Source organism: Corapipo altera, unplaced genomic scaffold (genome assembly GCF_003945725.1).
Source record: "Corapipo altera isolate COAL_440 unplaced genomic scaffold, ASM394572v1 298, whole genome shotgun sequence".
NCBI lineage: Eukaryota > Metazoa > Chordata > Aves > Passeriformes > Pipridae > Corapipo > Corapipo altera.
Window position 1 is genome coordinate 46,193 of NW_020885126.1, and position 16,325 is coordinate 62,517.

Below are 16,325 nucleotides of genomic sequence, written 5' to 3' on the forward strand. Positions count from 1 at the left end.
ATGTGGCATTTGGGGACATGGGGCAGTGGTGGCCTTGGCAGTGCTTGGTTGGTCTTGATCTCAGAGGCCTTTTCCACCCTCAGCAATTCCCTGATTCCATAACATTCTGTATTGATCGGAATTTAAATTCCATCAGCCCCGTGACAAACACACCCTTTGGGAAGGAAATCCAAGTCCTTGTAGACTTGTAATGAAAAATTGAGGTCTCTGCAAACTTGTTTTCAAACTGGAGAAAGCTCCAGATCATGAATTTGTTGGGTCTGAATCAGCTCCTGACCCTTGGAGGTTTTTTTCTCTGCTTTTTTCTGCTGTTTGGCCAGAAACATGTTATGGAAACTTCCCCTTTTGATCTCCCTTGCAGTCTGCAGGACAGATCCGGAAAGAGAACTTCTACATCAACAGGTCCCTGACGTTCCTTGAGCAAATCATGCTGGCCCTGGCTGAGCCCTGGAGGGGCCACATTCCCTTCCGGCAGAGCAAACTCACTCACGTCCTCAAGGACTCCCTGGGTAAGGGCTGGGCCTCACAACAGCCCCAAAGGGCTCCTAAAAATGCTGTTTCTGTGAGAATATTAAGTCCTAAGGCCATAATTTATCATGGAATGGTTTGGGTTGGAAGGGACATTAAAGCTCATCCAGTGCCACCCCCTGCCATGGGCAGGGACACCTTCCACTGTCCCAGGTTGCTCCAGCCTGGCCTTGGACACTTCCAGGGATATGGAATCCACAGCTTCTCTGGGAATCCCGAATAACACAACCTTTATAAACTCCTGGAAATCACAGTTTTTATTCCCACGTTTTCATTGCATCGTCACTCCATGGAAACACATCTGACCTTTGTTTTGAAGTCACTCTGTGCCCTTCAGAGGGACAGTCACACTCTGGCTGTGTCCTTTGGGCATCTTGGCTTTAGGTGGAATACTGAGAAGGAATTCCTGGCTGGGAGGGTGGGGAGGCCCTGGCACAGGTTGCCCAGAGAAGCTGTGGCTGCCCCTGGATCCCTGGAAGTGTCCAAGGCCAGGTTGGAGCAACCTGGGCTAGTGGAAGGTGTCCCTGCCCATGGCAGGGGGTTGGAATGAGATGATCCTTAAGGTCCCTTCCAACCCAACCCATTCTGGAATTTTATGATTCTTCTGTATTTTAAACAGCACATAATATAATGAATTCCAGAAAAAGAAACAACCCTCCCCCCCAAATTATATTCTTTTCTTTATTTTTATTATAATTTTTTCCCAGGGGGAAACTGCAACACTGTCCTGGTGACCAACATCTGTGGGGAAGCTGCTCATGTGGAAGAGACGGTGAGTTGAAGGGATTCCTGCAGGATCCAAGCCTTGTTCCTGCTGCTCCTTGGTTTAAAGAACAGCCTCTGGAGGGTTCTGGCAGGGAAACATCCTGCCTGATTCATCCCAAACCTTGGAAATCTCATCTTATCTCAGAGGCTCAGAAAACAGACTCCTGTCAGCTGAGAGCCTGGAGCAGGGCAGCTCACATTTAAGCTCACTGGAGAGTGTTAATTATCATTATTATCCAGCTCTAATGGGTTTCCATGGGACATCACATAATGGGCTCACTGGAATTGCACCAGTTCACAGCAGAGCTGGATCAGGAATGAGGAGGAACCTCCCAACAGGTTGGTTTTTAACCTGTGAAATGAATAAAATCAGGGAAAATCTCCCTTTGTGAACTGGATGAGCTTAACCACACCTGTAACACACAGGAGGGAATCCCTTGGAGCAGTGACATAGATTTTAAATGGATTAAAATTAAACAGTTAAATAGATTTTATATTTCTGTGTCCTTGGATCTGACAAGGAGCAGTTAAATAGATTTTTTATATTTCTGTGTCCTTGTATCTGAGTTAATTAAGCAGTAACAGGTTTGGAAAATGATCTCCCTGCCAGTATCTCTTTCAGTTCCTTAAAATCCTTGTTTTCCAGTTGTCTTCCCTTCGCTTTGCCACCAGGATGAGGTGGATCACAGCAGAGCCAGTTCCCAACGTGACATTTGAGCAGGAGGTACGGAAAGAACCGGAATGGAGGAAGGAATTTTTACTCAAATTCATTAATATTTAGGATAATAACCTTAAAAACCAGAGCAAAATTAGATAGTTCCATGAGTTATCCCTTCTCAGCCAAGCTGACATTGCTAATTTTAGGTGGATGATAAAATGGATTAATATTAAAGTTTTTAAATAGGTGTCCACTTAGCTGAGAGGGAACAGCCAGGCAGTGACATGTGGAAATTTTTTCAACTGCATGTGAATCTCTGGTTTTTTCTAATGAGATTCACCTCTCAACAGAGATATTTTATTGTGAATTACTCCCCTGACACGTGGGGAAATCACCCCAGTCCTACCTGCAGCTTTACACGGCGTTATCCCCGTTCCTGCTGGTGAAGTAACATCTTTTCCACAACTGGGAAAACTTGGTTAAACAAGGAAATAATTTAAAGAAGTATTTAAAGAATAACTTAAGGACAAGGATCACAGGATTTTAGGTGTCCTGAGGGTACTTCCACAGCTGGAAGAGTGGAAAAAACCAAACCAGAGGAGCTGAAATTGGAGTGTTTAAGGAACCTTTGTGCTTTGATGCTCCACAGGTCCCTTCAAAACAGTGTCCAGTTCTCCCTGAATCCCAAGATTTGGGTACTCACACCTTTCTGGAAACACATTTTAAAGAGGGAATCCTTGAAGATATTCCAGGTTCTGGAGCCATTCAGTCCAACCCAGCCCAGGAGGCTCCCTCCTCTGTCCCAGTGGGGTCAGAGCTGCTCAGTTCTGCTTGGATTCCCAGATAATATCCCAGAATCTGGAACTTGCTGATCCCTACAATGCCAGATCAGGAAACCATCCCATTAAAAAGCAGGTGGCCCTTCTTTTGATGGCTTAGGGAGACTCTGCAGGACAGAAACTGTTCTGTTGGGAGCTAATCAAAGGCAAAATGTGTTCCAGACCCACCAATTCCCTCTGCAAACCCTGAGGGAGCTGCTATCCAGCTGGGATATCCTCCAGCAGCCAGTTCTGTGCTGCTTTTAGGGTTTTTTTTTCCCTCCAATATAATTTAGTGATTTGCTCACCCTTTTTTTCCCCTGTTAGGTGTCAGTGAAGGCTCTGGAGGAGGAGATTGATCTCCTGAAGCAGGAACTGGCCATGAAGGGCATGTTTGTAAGGATCAGTTAACTCAGTGTCCAGTGGGATTGGGTTCTTCCTTCTGCTTCCAACACCATCTTTTGGGGTTTAGGGGAAGCTCTGAAGATCCCACACAGGGAGGTTTTGTTGTAACTTCAATCCTGAGCCGCCAGAGATGTTTTCTAAGGCTCTTGAAGCCCTTCTGTTTCTGGTTGGAATGGGAAGGGGAATGTTTGCTTCCCAAATCCCATCTCCTGCCAAGTCAGGTGATGAGAATCCCAATCAGAAATGGGCACAGGAATGTCAGGTGTTTGCCAGACTGGTGGAATTCCGGAGTTCCAGACTGGTTTGGGTTGGAAGGGACCTTAAAGATCATCCAGTGCCACCCCCTGCCATGGGCAGGGACACCTCCCACTAGCCCAGGTTGCTCCAAGCCCCGTCCAACCTGGCCTGGAACAGTTCCAGCTTCTCAGGACAACCTGTGCCACCCTCCCAGAGAAGAATTCCTTCCTTAAATCCAGTGTGAATCTCCCCCCTTTTAGTTTCAAACCCTACCCCCTTGTCCCACCCCAACAGGCCCTGCTGAAAGCTTTGTCCCCATCGTTCTCCTCTCCCTCTCACCTGTTTGTAACTCCCTGATCCTCAGTTTTCCACATTTTTGCCTCAGGAAGATCGTTCTTCCGTGACTTACAGCCCCCTGACTGGTGCCCAGAGAGCAGCAATTAAATCCCAAGTCCACAAATACCTCAGAGGAGCCATTGAGGAGATCGATGTAAGTGGCTTTTTGGTGAAAAAGGATCAAAATGTTGATTCCATCCCATTTTCCTCCAGGAAGACACAATGAAAGTGTCTTCTGAAGAGGCTTTTTTCCACCCCAAAGCACTACAGAACTGTAATTTAACTCCTTTTTTGCACGTTAGGGACTGTCTCCATGTTTTGGAAGCTTGAGGACAATTTTCCTCAGTCCTAAAACCCTTTAAATTGGTTTATTTGGAACTTCTTTAAAGAATGAATACCAACATTGTTGGATTTATGCCTCTCTTCCTCAGATAGTGAACATCAGGCAAATCCAGGAGGTGTTTAAACAGTTCAAAGTGATTATAAGGTAAGATTGTGGAATTCCAGGATGGTTTGGGATGGAAGGACCTTAAAGCTCATCCAGTTCCACCCCTGCCATGGGCAGGGACACCTTCCACTGGTTGCTCCAAGCCCCTTCCAGCCTGGATTAAAGGTTAAAAGAAGGCGATGGGAATGAGCAGAGTTAATGTGATTTAATCTGGATCACAGTTATGGAAAGTATAAAAATACCCATCAAAAAGCTTCAATATCCAAGAGACCTGAAGGGAAGTCATGGAAAAAGAGAGGAAGAGAGTGGATAAAGATTATGATGGTTGTGGGAAGCGTGGAGGGGGAAGGTGGGGTGTTTGGGGATGAGACCAAGGGGAAAAGGGAGTTTTCTTTGGAAATCTGATGCTGGCAGGATCACAGGTTTTCCCATGTGGAATATGATGCTTCAGGAGCTGTTTTCTCCCCCAGTCAACAGGAGAAAGACATAGAGGCCAAGTTATGGAGCAAATACCTGCTGGAAGACAGGGGGGAGTCCGAGGCTGACTTTGGGTCTGAGGTTGGTGAGGAGGTGGAAGATGAGGAGAAAGAGGACAAGGAGAAGAAGAAGGATAAGGTAATGCCTGGCCCAGAATCCACCTTAGAACTGGCTACTTTGCTGCCAAAATGGGATTTGCCTCAAGTTCAGCTTTTCCCTGTCAAAATCAAACTGAGAAATGATCGTGGGATGGGTTGGGCAAAAAATGTGTGCAGAGCAGAGATGCACCAGTTAATGAAGAGGAATTCCTGTCAGCAGAGGGTAGGCCCATTATCTGACCTTAATAATCTATTAAATGGGAATTAGAATCCCAGAATGGTCTGGGTTGGAAGGGATCCTAAGGATCATCCAGTCCCACCCCCTGCCGTGGGCAGGGACACCTTCCACCAGCCCAGGTTGCTCCAAGCCCTGTCCAACCTGCCCTTGGACACTTCCAGGGATCCAGGGGCAGCCACAGCTTCTCTGGGCAACCTGTGCCAGGGCCTCCCCACCCTCCCAGCCAGGAATTCCTTCCCGCTCTAAACATTCCCCCTGATCCTATAAAATATAAACTAGGAGGTGCCCTGTCTACATCTCACTTGTAAAAGGTGAGGTCAGATCACCTGGCTCTGCTGAGATCCCTCTTTTAATCCTTATAATTTCTGGAGCCAAGGATATGTATCATCCCTAGTCCATAAATCCTGCTGTGGACTCCAACACAGAGGTTTGAATTTCCAGGTCAGGTTGGACAATGGGATGGGAGAGCTCCTGGGGAAGGGCTGCTCAGCTTCCATGGTGCAGACAGATGGTTTCTTCCTTTCTGTTTCCAGGCAGGTGTGGCTGATTTGGATGCTGGTTTGGTGCAGGAAGTGGAAAAGCTGCAGAAAGAGGCTTTAGAGACTGGAACTTCCTCTTCCTCACCTGTTCCTGGGGAGAAGAAGGAAGACAAGAAGAGTGAGGAGCAGATCAAGTGAGTGAAGCACCAGGCAGTTCTTCCTTTTCTCTGATAATCATGGAATCATGGAATTGTCAAGGTTGGAAAAGCCCTCTGAGGTCATCAAATCCAACTGCTCCCCCAGCCTGCCAAGGCCACCACTGTCCATGTCCCCAAGTGCCACATCCACAGGGCTTTGAAATCCCTCCAAGGATGGGGACTCCACCCCTGCCCTGGGCAGCTGTGCCAGGGCTGGACAGCCCTTCCCAGGAGGAATTTTCCCAATATCCAGCCTGACCCTCCCCTGCCACAGCCTGAGGCTGTTCCCTCTCCTCCTGTCCCTTGTTCCCTGGGAGCAGAGCCCGACCCCCCCCCAGCTCCCCCCTCCTGTCAGGGGGTTGCAGAGCCAGAAGGTCCCCCCTGAGCCTCCTTTTCTCCAGGCTGAGCCCCCCCAGCTCCCTCAGCCCCTCCTGCTGCTCCAGCCCCTTCCCAGCTCCCTTCCCTTTCCTGCACACGCTCCAGCCCCTCAGTGTCTTATTCTGTGGGCCCAGAACTGCCCCAGGATTGGAGGTGTGGCCACACCAGAGCTGACACAAACCAGGGGCCATTGGCCTCTTGCTCCCCTGGGCACACCTGGGCTCGTGTCCAGCTTCTGTCACCCACACCTCCAGGTCCTTCTCCAGCTTTCCAGCTGCTCTTCCCTGCTCCTGGAGCATTCCAGGATTGTTGAGACCCAAGGGTAGGACCCAGCACTTGGCAGTGCCCGGCTCTGGTCAGGCAGGGATGGGCAGCCCATGGATGAGGCAGGGAGGGAGCTGGCAGAGGAGTAGGGAAGGAGAAGAGATTTTGGGAGGGAAGGGGGAGCCAGCAAGTCCTGAGCAGAGAAAGATCCTTCAGTTTACAGAAGTAAATCCCTGCTTGGCTCCTTCCCGACATTTCCCCCAAGTCCATGTGTCAGGGATACAGCAGCTCTGGCTCCAGTTCCCTCTGATGAAGAAATTAATTAACCTGGTTCATCTTTTCCACCCTGGCAGGAAGGAAAAACTTGTGAACCCTTCCCTTGAAAGGGATCTGGATGGTTCTGCACCACCAGAAACTCAGGAAGAAAGTCCCACCAAGGATGTGAATGAGGAAGAGGGAGCAAGTGAGCAGGATAGAAAAGATAGTGAGCAAGAGCTCTCCTCAGGGGAGAAGTCCCAGCAGCCCAGGTAACCCTGGAGGGGAGTAGATCCCCCCTCCCAGGTGGTGGTTTCCACTGGAGTGACAGGACTGTGTTCCCTGAGCACAACTCCAGAGCAAACAGCAGGGATTGGGGGATCTTCAGTGCTTGGATGTAGAAATACTGGACAGGAATGGTTTTGGGAACACCCTGAGCACCCAGTTATGTTGTTGTTGGTTGTCACCTCTGTGTGCTTTGAGCTCTGTCCTGGTCAGTTGGACTTTTAATTGGGAAGTCTCTGAAAATTACAGCATTCCTTCCCCTTTGGTTAACAGGAAAAGTGCAAACACCTCATATCCAGCCACAAATTCCCCCCAGAGTCATGGAAATGGGTCCTTACAATTGGAGAATCATGGAATGATTTGGGTTCCAAGGGATCTTAAGGATCACCCAGTCCCACCCCTGCCATGGGCAGGGACACTTTCAGCTATGCCAGGTTGTTCCAAGCCCCATCCAACCTGGCCTTGGACACTTCCAGGGATGGGGCACCCACAGCTTCCCTGGGAAACCTGTGCCAGGGCCTCCCCACCCTCCCAGCCAGGAATTCCTTCCCAATATCCCATCTAACCCTGCCCTCTGGCACTGGGAAACCATTTCCCCTTATCCTGTCCCTCCATCCCTTGTCCCCAGTCCCTCTCCAGCTCTCCTGGAGCCCCTTCAGGCCCTGCAAGGGGCTCTCAGGTCTCCCTGGAGCCTTCTCTTCTCCAGGGGAACCCCCCCAGCTCTCCCAGCCTGGCTCCAGAGCAGAGGGGCTCCAGCCCTGGCAGCATCTCTGGGGCCTCCTCTGGACTCTCTCCAGCAGCTCCACGTCCTCCTGCTGCTGTTCCCAGGGCTGGAGCAGCTCTGTAGGGGGGTCTCAGCTGAGGGGGCAGAGGGGCAGAATCCCCCCCTGCCCTGCTGTGGGATCAGCCCAGGCTGTGGGTTCTGGATATCGGTGTCCCAGGGAAACTGTCCCAGGAGAATTCACTCCTGGAGCACCTCAGCACATTTCCGTGTTCCTCCGTGCCCTCCACACGTATTCAGTGTTCCTCTGAGATCCCTGAATTCCTGTAGCTGGCAGGACAAGCTGCTGCAGCTGCAGCTGCACAAGACACATCCCACAGCAATTCCAGCAGCTCGGAGCTGGCTGGCGGAGCTGGAGCTGTGGCAGTTTGCCCAGTGGCTGTTGTTTACAGCCCTTGGCCAGGATTTTGGCACGGGAACAGCGTCCCACAGTCCTTGAGGAGCTGGAAAATGCCCTTAAGAGGTCAGTCACGGGATGGCAGCAGTTGGAGCTTGGATTTGACCAGGCTGGACTGAGGCATGTGGAGACTCCTGGGTTCCTGGGTTGGAATGAGGTGATCCTTAAGGTCCCTTCCAGCCCAAACCATTCTGGAATTCTATGATTCTACCTTCTGCTCCCAGATCCATCCTGCTCTCCAAGGAGCCTCATGCAGTACAGAGCAGCACCCATGGAGGGTGATGTTTTCCCTCCTGCTGCCCAGAGTGGTTCCTGTTGGAACGAGAGCTGGTGTTCATGGGGGCATCTTGGCATCAAAGCCATTTCATGGAAAAGTTGGGAATGACACATCCCACTTGGAATTCAGGCTTTCTAAGCAGGCAGGACTTCAAAGCCATGGCAGCAGCACTGTGGGGTTGGCAAAGCAGGGAGCTCCAGGGTTTGGTTGGCAGAGGTGGCTGATCCACACTGGGAATCCAGCAGGGAAAGAGCAAAGGCATTTGTTTAACAATAGGGAGGAACAATAGTCATTATTTTTGTGGAAACTCAATCCACTAGAGGCCTGCTTTCCAGGGAATACTCAATTCTGAGGCATCTCCTGAGGAATATGGTGTCTGTGTAAATAACTTTGTTCTGGGAGTATCCTGGGGGACAGTGGGTTTGGAAGTTGGCACGGGAATGATGCCAGGGCACAGCCAGAACACAGAGATCCTCAGAGAAGATCCCATCAAACCATTCCCAAGGATGGTGAGGCACCTTAAATCCTGGAATCAGGTTTGGGGTCCACAGGTACAGGACAGACATGGAGGGGCTGGAGCGTGTCCAGGGAAGGGAAGGGAGCTGGGAAGGGGCTGGAGCAGCAGGAGCAGCTGAGGGAGCTGGGGGGGCTCAGCCTGGAGCAAAGGAGGCTCAGGGGGGACCTTCTGGCTCTGCAACCCCCTGACAGGAGGGGGGAGCCGGGGGGGATCGGGCTCTGCTCCCAGGGAACAAGGGACAGGAGGAGAGGGAACAGCCTCAGCTGTGCCAGGGGAGGGTCAGGCTGGATATTGGGAAAATTTCTTCATGGAAATGGTTGGAAAACATTGGAAGAGGCTGCCCAGGGCAGAGGTGGAGTGCCCATCCCTGGAGGGATTTCAAAGCCCTGTGGTTGTGGCACTTGGGGACATGGTCAGTGGTGGCCTTGGCAGTGCTGGGGTAGCAGTTGGACTTGGTGATCTCGGAGGGCTTTTCCAACCTCAACAATTCCATGATTCCACAGTTCTGTGCCACAGAGCAGAACAAACTGACCTCCCCATGTCTCTGTCTGGTTTCAGCTTCCCCCCGTCCAAGGCAGAGGCGTTTGAGCTGTTTAAGCAGGAGGCTGGAAGTGAGATCAGCCGGATCTTCAAGGAGAACAAGAGCATCCTCCTCGCCAGGAAGAGGAGCAGCAATTCCCTGGCCCAGAGGCTCAACGACATCAAGAGGGAGATGGAGGGAGTCAGGGAGACTCTGGAGGAGAAGAAGCAGAAGCGGTGGCAGGAGGGTGAGTCCCTGTGGCCAGCAAGGATGTGGCAGAGGAATGGAGCTCTTGGCTTCAAGGAATTGTGGGTGGTGAGACCACTAACCCACCACTGCTGGTTGCCAGGGCAGTGGGACAGGCCAGGCTGTCACCTGAGTCCTCCAGCTGAGTCCTCCACACTTCACCTCCCTGAGCTGAGCTGCTCAGGCTTTACACCTGAGGGCAGGGTCAGATGGGATATTGGGAAGGAATTCCTGGCTGGGAGGGTGGGGAGGCCCTGACACAGGTTGCCCAGAGAAGCTGTGGCTGCCCTTGGATCCCTGGAAGTGTCCAAGGCCAGGTTGGATGGGGCTTGGAGCAACCTGGGCTAGTGAAAGGTGTCCCTGCCCATGGCAGGGGGTGGGACTGGGACATCCTTGGGGTCCCTTCCATTCCAAACCATTCCATGATTCTCAGTAGCACTGGTTTAACTGTCCCAAAGCACTGACGAGGATTTAGCCTTTAAATCCTTTCCCACGGCTTCCCTGGGATTTTTTCCATGGGATCCAAGTGAAGCCCTCCTCCAGGCCATCCCCCCTGCAGAGCCCTGTCCCTCCCCTCCCCTTCCCCCTTCACCAGGGACGTTCCTCTCCTTTCCCCCCTCCAGGAGAATATGCCGACGAGCAGGGCCGGGTCATCATCGATGAGGAGGAGTTTTCCCTCATCCTGAAGCTGAAGGAGCTGAAGGAAGAGCACAGGGCTGGTTATGCTGAGCTGCAGGACCTCAAGGCAGAGATCCAGCACTGCCAACAGTTGGTGGATAAGTGCCGGAAGAGGCTCGTCTCAGGTGTGGATCTGCAGGGCCCAGCAGCCTCTGGATAAATCCAGGCTGGAGCATTCACAAGCATCACGGAATCCCAGAATGCTTTGGGTTGGAAGGGACCTTAAGGATCATCCCATTCCACCCCCTGCCATGGGCAGGGACACCTTCCACTAGCCCAGGTAGCTTCAGTCTGGCCTTGGACACTTCCAGGGATGGGGCAGCCACAGCTTCTCTGGGAAATCTATTCCAGTCCCTCCCCACCCTCACAGCCAGGAATTCCTTCCCAATATCCCATCTAATTCTACCCTCTGGCAGTGGGAAGCCATTCCCCCTTGTCCTGGCACTCCAGGCAGTTCCCATTCTCTGTTGTCCTTTTCCCTGTTCCCTTCCAGACCAGATTTTTTTCTTTATTAAGTGACTTTTCTCTTTGACCTGACACTGAATTCCTGCAGATTCTCTCTCCCAAATAATGACACTCTGCTCCTTGGTCACACCAGTAGGGGCAACACTGGGAAAAACCTTTCCACAAGGAATTTAACAACAGTGCTCCCACTGCTGCCCCTGGACCTCATCCTGGGTTTTGTGTAACCGAGGTGGTGGTTGAGGAATTGCCCTGGGACAGGGCTGTGGCTCCAGACTCCAGGTGAATCCTCTTCCCTCTGGGAGTTCCAGGTCCCAGAGTTGCAGCCTTGGCAGGAAGCAGAGCTTGGTCACTCCTCTGCCTGCAGTGGTCCCTGCAAATTCCTGCTGTGTTCCAGGTTTGAACCTGTGCACTCAAACTACCCCTGCTGTATCCCTGGATTTGTCCCCTCTGTGTACGAATGCCGGAGTCCCAAACATGGGGATGTTGTGCACATGGCAACACTTGATTTCCACAAACGTGCCAGGGCACAGCTTGGATCTGTCAGAGCATCCCACGGTGGAGGAAATGCCAGGGACTGTTCCAGGGATATTCAGGGCCAAATCCTGACTTAGCCACTGGTTCCCGTTGGATCCGGGTTTGGCACTTTTGGGTGTTCCAGATGTTTGTTCGAATATCCAAGACTCTCCCTCTCAGGAGTGCAGTGCCTGGGAAATGCCCAGGATTAATGAGGACAGAATTCCCACCTGCTGTGTGTTGTCACGGGCTATTATGGGATGGCAGGCAGCTCTGCTTCAGCCTGTGGGATTGAAACACGAGCCCCTGACATGCTGGCCATTCCAAAGGAATGATCCCGATCCATGGGCTGCAGGAACGGTGCCATCTCGTGGCCAGGGAATGTCCCCAGGAGCAGCCACCACCTCCAGCACCCTTAAATCAACTTTTCCAAGAGTTTAAACTCAAGATCTTGGAATTCTGAGCTCCCCTCTGAGGGTTTAAGAGCACCGAGATCCCGCCTGATCCATAGGCAGGGAGAACCATCCCACTGTTGTCCCTTGGGTCATTCCAGGCTGTTAATGCCCCCTCTTTGCTTTGCAGAGTTTGAGATCTGGTACAACGAGTCCTTCTGTATCCCTGAGGATGTGCTGGAAGCTCTGAGGCCCGGTGGGAGCATCAGGCCTGGAATGATTCCCTTGAACAGGGTCATGTGCCTGGTGAGCTGTCTCTGCTTATCCTCTTTGGTGGAGATGAAGGAATGAGGGAGGAGGAGGAATAGGAGGACCTGGTGCTCTGTGAGCAGAGAGGGACTGTCTGAAGCCACATCCATTTAGAGCCTAAAACAGGACAGTGACTGAGGGACCTGGGAATGTGTGGAATATCAGACATCAGGCAAAGTGCCTGGAGGTGGAGGGTGCTTGGGAGCCTGGTTTCCAGCCTGAGGGATCCAATGTTTGCAGCCAAACTATTGTGTTTCCTTTTGTGGCAACTGAGACTTGGCGAGTTCTCTGCCAGGAACCACCACTTTGGGTGCCCGGGGCTTTCCTGCTCCTGAAAAGGCACATTCCTGGAAAATTCTCATTTCCCAGAATTCCTGCATCCCCCCAGCGTGGGTAGCAGGGCAGGGGGGGATTCTGCCCCTCTGCCCCCTCAGCTGAGACCCCCTACAGAGCTGCTCCAGCCCTGGGAACAGCAGCAGGAGGACGTGGAGCTGCTGGAGAGAGTCCAGAGGAGGCCCCGGAGATGCTGCCAGGGCTGGAGCCCCTCTGCTCTGGAGCCAGGCTGGGAGAGCTGGGGGGGTTCCCCTGGAGAAGAGAAGGCTCCAGGGAGAGCTGAGAGCCCCTTGCAGGGCCTAAAGGGGCTCCAGGAGAGCTGGAGAGGAACTGGGGACAAGGGATGAAGGGACAGGACACAGGGAATGGCTTCCCACTGCCAGAGGGCAGGGATAGGTGGGATAGTGGGAAGGAATTCCTGGCTGTGAGGGTGGGGAGGCCCTGGCACAGGTTTCCCAGGGAAGCTGTGGCTGCCCCAGCCCTGGAAGTGCCAAATCCAGCATGAAAACGTTAAAGAGAAGCTGATGTCTTTAAAATGGTCCTTCATTGAAGCCATGTGTGCTCACACCTTCCCCATTTTCCCTGGAGAAGCCCAGGATGGACATCAGCTGGGAGCACAGCTGAGCTTGGCCATCCAGGACCCTGTGGAATTATCCTGCATGGAAGGGGGACTGTCCTGTGGAAAGTTCTTGGCAGACCATGGCTGAGGGAAGTTTCTTTGGGAAAGCCCCAACCCTTCTCCCAAAGTCCTGCCCAAATGTGCCCATCTAAGGTGAAGGAATGGGAACCTCTCACTTCCAAGGCTTTGGAGATGTGGCAGAATTGACTGGGACCACTTGACTCACGTCTCCAGGTGTGTTTTTCACACGGAATGGGGTCTGTTTTTCCCTGCAGGATGAAGATGAGCAGGACAAGTTTGAGCGGATGCAGGAGACCAACCTGCCGGAGTGCCCGGGATCCACCCCCTTCTACAGGGCCAAGATGCAGATGGAGCAACAGGTGAGCCCAGCTGGGGCAGGGACCATCCCGGGATGGGCTGGGCTGGGAGGGACCTCGAGGACCATCCCTTTCCACCCCCTGCCATGGGCAGGGACACCTTCCACTAGCCCAGGTTGCTCCAAGACCCGTCCAAATTGGAATGGAACCCCCAGAGAGGGCTGGGAGGGTTCACCTGGAGAAGAGAAGGCTCCAGGGAGACCTTGGAGCCCCTTCCAGGGACTAAAGGGACTCCAGGAGAGCTGGAGAGGGACTGGGGACAAGGGATGGAGGGATGGGACAAGGGGGAATGGCTTCCCAGTGCCAGAGGGCAGGGATAGATGGGATACTGGGAAGGAATTCCTGGCTGTGAGGGTGGGGAGGCCCTGGCACAGGTTGCCCAGAGGAGCTGTGGCTGCCCCTGGATCCCTGGAAGTGTCCAAGGCCAGGTTGGACAGGGCTTGGAGCAACCTGGGCTGGTGGAAGGTGTCCCTGCCCATGGCAGGGGGTTGGAATGAGATGATCCTTAAGGTCCCTTCCCACCCAAACTGTTCTGGATTCCATGAAAACATTTCAAAACCAGCTTTTCAGTGCTCAGGAGAATTTCCCAGGATTTGTTGTGCCCTCCTTGGAGCCTGCTGGGATCTACCACCGGCAGAGCAACGCTGGTGTGACGGGGATTTTTCCAGCTTTTCCCAGCACCACCTGGAAAGGCTGGGAAGGGGTTTGGTTTTATTTTTCAGGTAAAAAGCTTTTACAGGTGAGAACTGTGCTCTGAAATCCAAGCTGATCCCTTTGTGTTCCCTGTTCCCAGCAAACCTTTGACAGGACCATGTTGGCCCTGCAGAAAATGCGCAGGAAACCCGGGATCGTCAGGGCTGCCGGGAAGAACAAACCCCCCTCCTTTCTGCACATCGTGTAGCAGGCTGGGCTCAGCCTGGATCCCAGCATTCCCTAAGGAATGCCAGCTCACAAAAGTGCCTCGTGCTTGTGTCCACCATCGATTTGTAAAAATAAACACTGGGAAAATCAAAGCATCCAACCTTTGTGCAGGTTGGGACAGTCACTGGGAATCGATCCCGCTGTTTGCACAGGACAGGAGCCAGGGAGTTCAAACACCCCTGGTTTTCCTGAGCCTCTGGACAACCCAGGCCGCTCCCACCTCCCTCTTTCCTGGTGCTGGAGCCACTGGTCTCCTGGGCTTGTTGCTGTTGGAGCAACAAGTCTTTGCTGGTTGGATCTGCCTGGAGAAGGGAATGAAACAACAGAGGTTAATTTATGGGTAATCATGGAATGGTTTTGATTGGAAAAGCCCTCCAAGATTGAGTCCAACTGTCCCCCAGCACTGCCAAGGCCACCACTGCCCATGTCCCCAAGTGCCACATCCACAGGACTCTGAAATCCCTCCAGGGGTGGGGACTCCACCCCTGCCCCAGGCAGCTGTGCCAGGGCACAGCCCTTCCCAGAAAAGAATTTTCCCTAAAATCCAACCTAACCCTCCCCTTGAGGCCGTTCCCTCTCCTCCTGTCCCTTGTTCCCTGGGAGCAGAGCCCGACCCCCCCCGGCTCCCCCCTCCTTCCAGGGAATTGTGGGAGCCATAAGGTCCCCCCCGAGCCTCCTTTTCTCCAGGCTGAGCCCTCCCAGCTCCCTCAAAATTATGTGGGAAGCTGGAATTATAATGCTGAAATCCCCAAAGTGCTCCATGGCCATCAGGAACATTCCAGTGCCCAAACCAGCAGCAGCCATGGTGGGATCATCCCAAATTCAAGCATCCCAGGTTGGAGGTTTTCCACATGCTCCATTTCCACAGAACATTGGGAAAATTACTAATTCCACAGTGTTCATGTTTGGTTCTATTCCCATAACAGCACTTGCTTCCCAGAAGAGTGTCGGAGAACAGCCCAGAAATCACCTTTCCTTTGGAATGATCTATTTCCAAAGGCTCATAAAGCTGCTGGAAATTCAACTCAGGCTGGATTTCCCAAGAAAACACTTCCACACAATCAGAGCTAAGCCTTTCCTTTGTCCATCCACCCCTCTCCTGCTTCCCACCCAATCCCTGTGGGTCCCTGCTGCCCGTGCTGTGCTCCCAAATCTGGGAAAATCCTGAAAAATCCCAATACTGGAAGCTGCAACTGTGTTTTGGAGGCTCCTGTGTGAGCGGGAAGGTCCTACTGCATCCCAAAAGCAGGTGGGTCTCCTGGGCTGAGCTCCCTGGAGGAGCTTTCCCAGGGTTTGGGAAGCTGGGAAATGACCTGTGAAAGGAAAAGAGGGTTTTTAGGGTTTTTTGGGACATTTCTCTCTGAATATCCCAGGGATCCCCCTCAGCCTGGGGGCAGGAACAGCCCCGGGAACATGGTTCCAGGGGTGCCAGTATCCAGGCTGTGATCCCAGGGTGTGATCCTGGGGGTGCCCATGATCCTGGAGGAGATCCCGGGCTGCCAATGATCCCTGTGTTCTGGGAATTCCAGAGGTGTTGGTGTCCTGTGGTGCCAGTGTCTGGGGGTGTGGGTGATCCCGGGGGTGATCTGGGAGTGCTGGTGATCCTGGGAATGATCCATGGGGTGTGGGTGATCCCAGGGCTGCTGATACTGGACTGTGGATGATCCTGGTGTGCCAGTGTCCCAGGGTATGGGAGGTGCCAGTAAGGCAGATCATCCCAGATTCCTGGGGTGCTGGTGTTCCATGGGTGATCCAGGGGCCTGGTGATCCCTTGGCTGATCCTGGTAATCCCAAAGGTGACACCAGTGAGATCCTGGTGTGGTCCTGGGGAGATCTCAGTGATCCTGGGGGTGATCCCAGGCTGATGCTGAGGAGATCCCAGGAAGATCCTGGTGGTTCCATGAGTGATCCAGGTGCAGCCCCGGTGATCCCAGCAGTGCTGCAGCTTGTCCAGCTGTGATCCTGGTGATCTCCCATCTGATCCCAGTGAGATCCTGAAGATTCCAGGGGTGATCCCAAGGACATCCTGTGCCTGGTCCTGGTGTGGCCCTGGTGATCCTGGGGGTGATCCCAGTATGGTCCCAGTGATCCTGGGGAGATTTTGGTGATCCTGT

The 16,325-nt window shown here is 52.8% G+C and overlaps 1 protein-coding gene across 3 annotated transcripts in view; it reads left to right on the forward strand.

The window, feature by feature from the left end:
* The window catches only part of KIF9 (kinesin family member 9), a 20,181-nt gene extending 5,875 nt beyond the window's left edge, over positions 1 to 14,306 (forward strand). The window contains exons 10-23 of one of the 3 annotated variants that reach the window (XM_027670008.1): positions 362 to 509; positions 1,236 to 1,300; positions 1,940 to 2,017; positions 3,097 to 3,175; positions 3,801 to 3,901; positions 4,179 to 4,234; positions 4,666 to 4,810; positions 5,542 to 5,681; positions 6,680 to 6,853; positions 9,397 to 9,605; positions 10,228 to 10,407; positions 11,843 to 11,958; positions 13,189 to 13,293; positions 14,084 to 14,306. In XM_027670008.1, the coding sequence (XP_027525809.1) occupies positions 362 to 509; positions 1,236 to 1,300; positions 1,940 to 2,017; positions 3,097 to 3,175; positions 3,801 to 3,901; positions 4,179 to 4,234; positions 4,666 to 4,810; positions 5,542 to 5,681; positions 6,680 to 6,853; positions 9,397 to 9,605; positions 10,228 to 10,407; positions 11,843 to 11,958; positions 13,189 to 13,293; positions 14,084 to 14,191 (1,704 nt within the window). In that variant the 3' untranslated portion in view covers positions 14,192 to 14,306. Of the gene's footprint in view, positions 1 to 361; positions 510 to 1,235; positions 1,301 to 1,939; positions 2,018 to 3,096; positions 3,176 to 3,796; positions 3,902 to 4,178; positions 4,235 to 4,665; positions 4,811 to 5,541; positions 5,682 to 6,679; positions 6,854 to 9,396; positions 9,606 to 10,227; positions 10,408 to 11,842; positions 11,959 to 13,188; positions 13,294 to 14,083 lie in introns of all 3 variants that reach the window. The other 2 variants (XM_027670009.1, XM_027670010.1) reach the window with 2 other exon arrangements.
* The last annotated feature ends 2,019 nt before the right edge of the window (positions 14,307 to 16,325 follow it).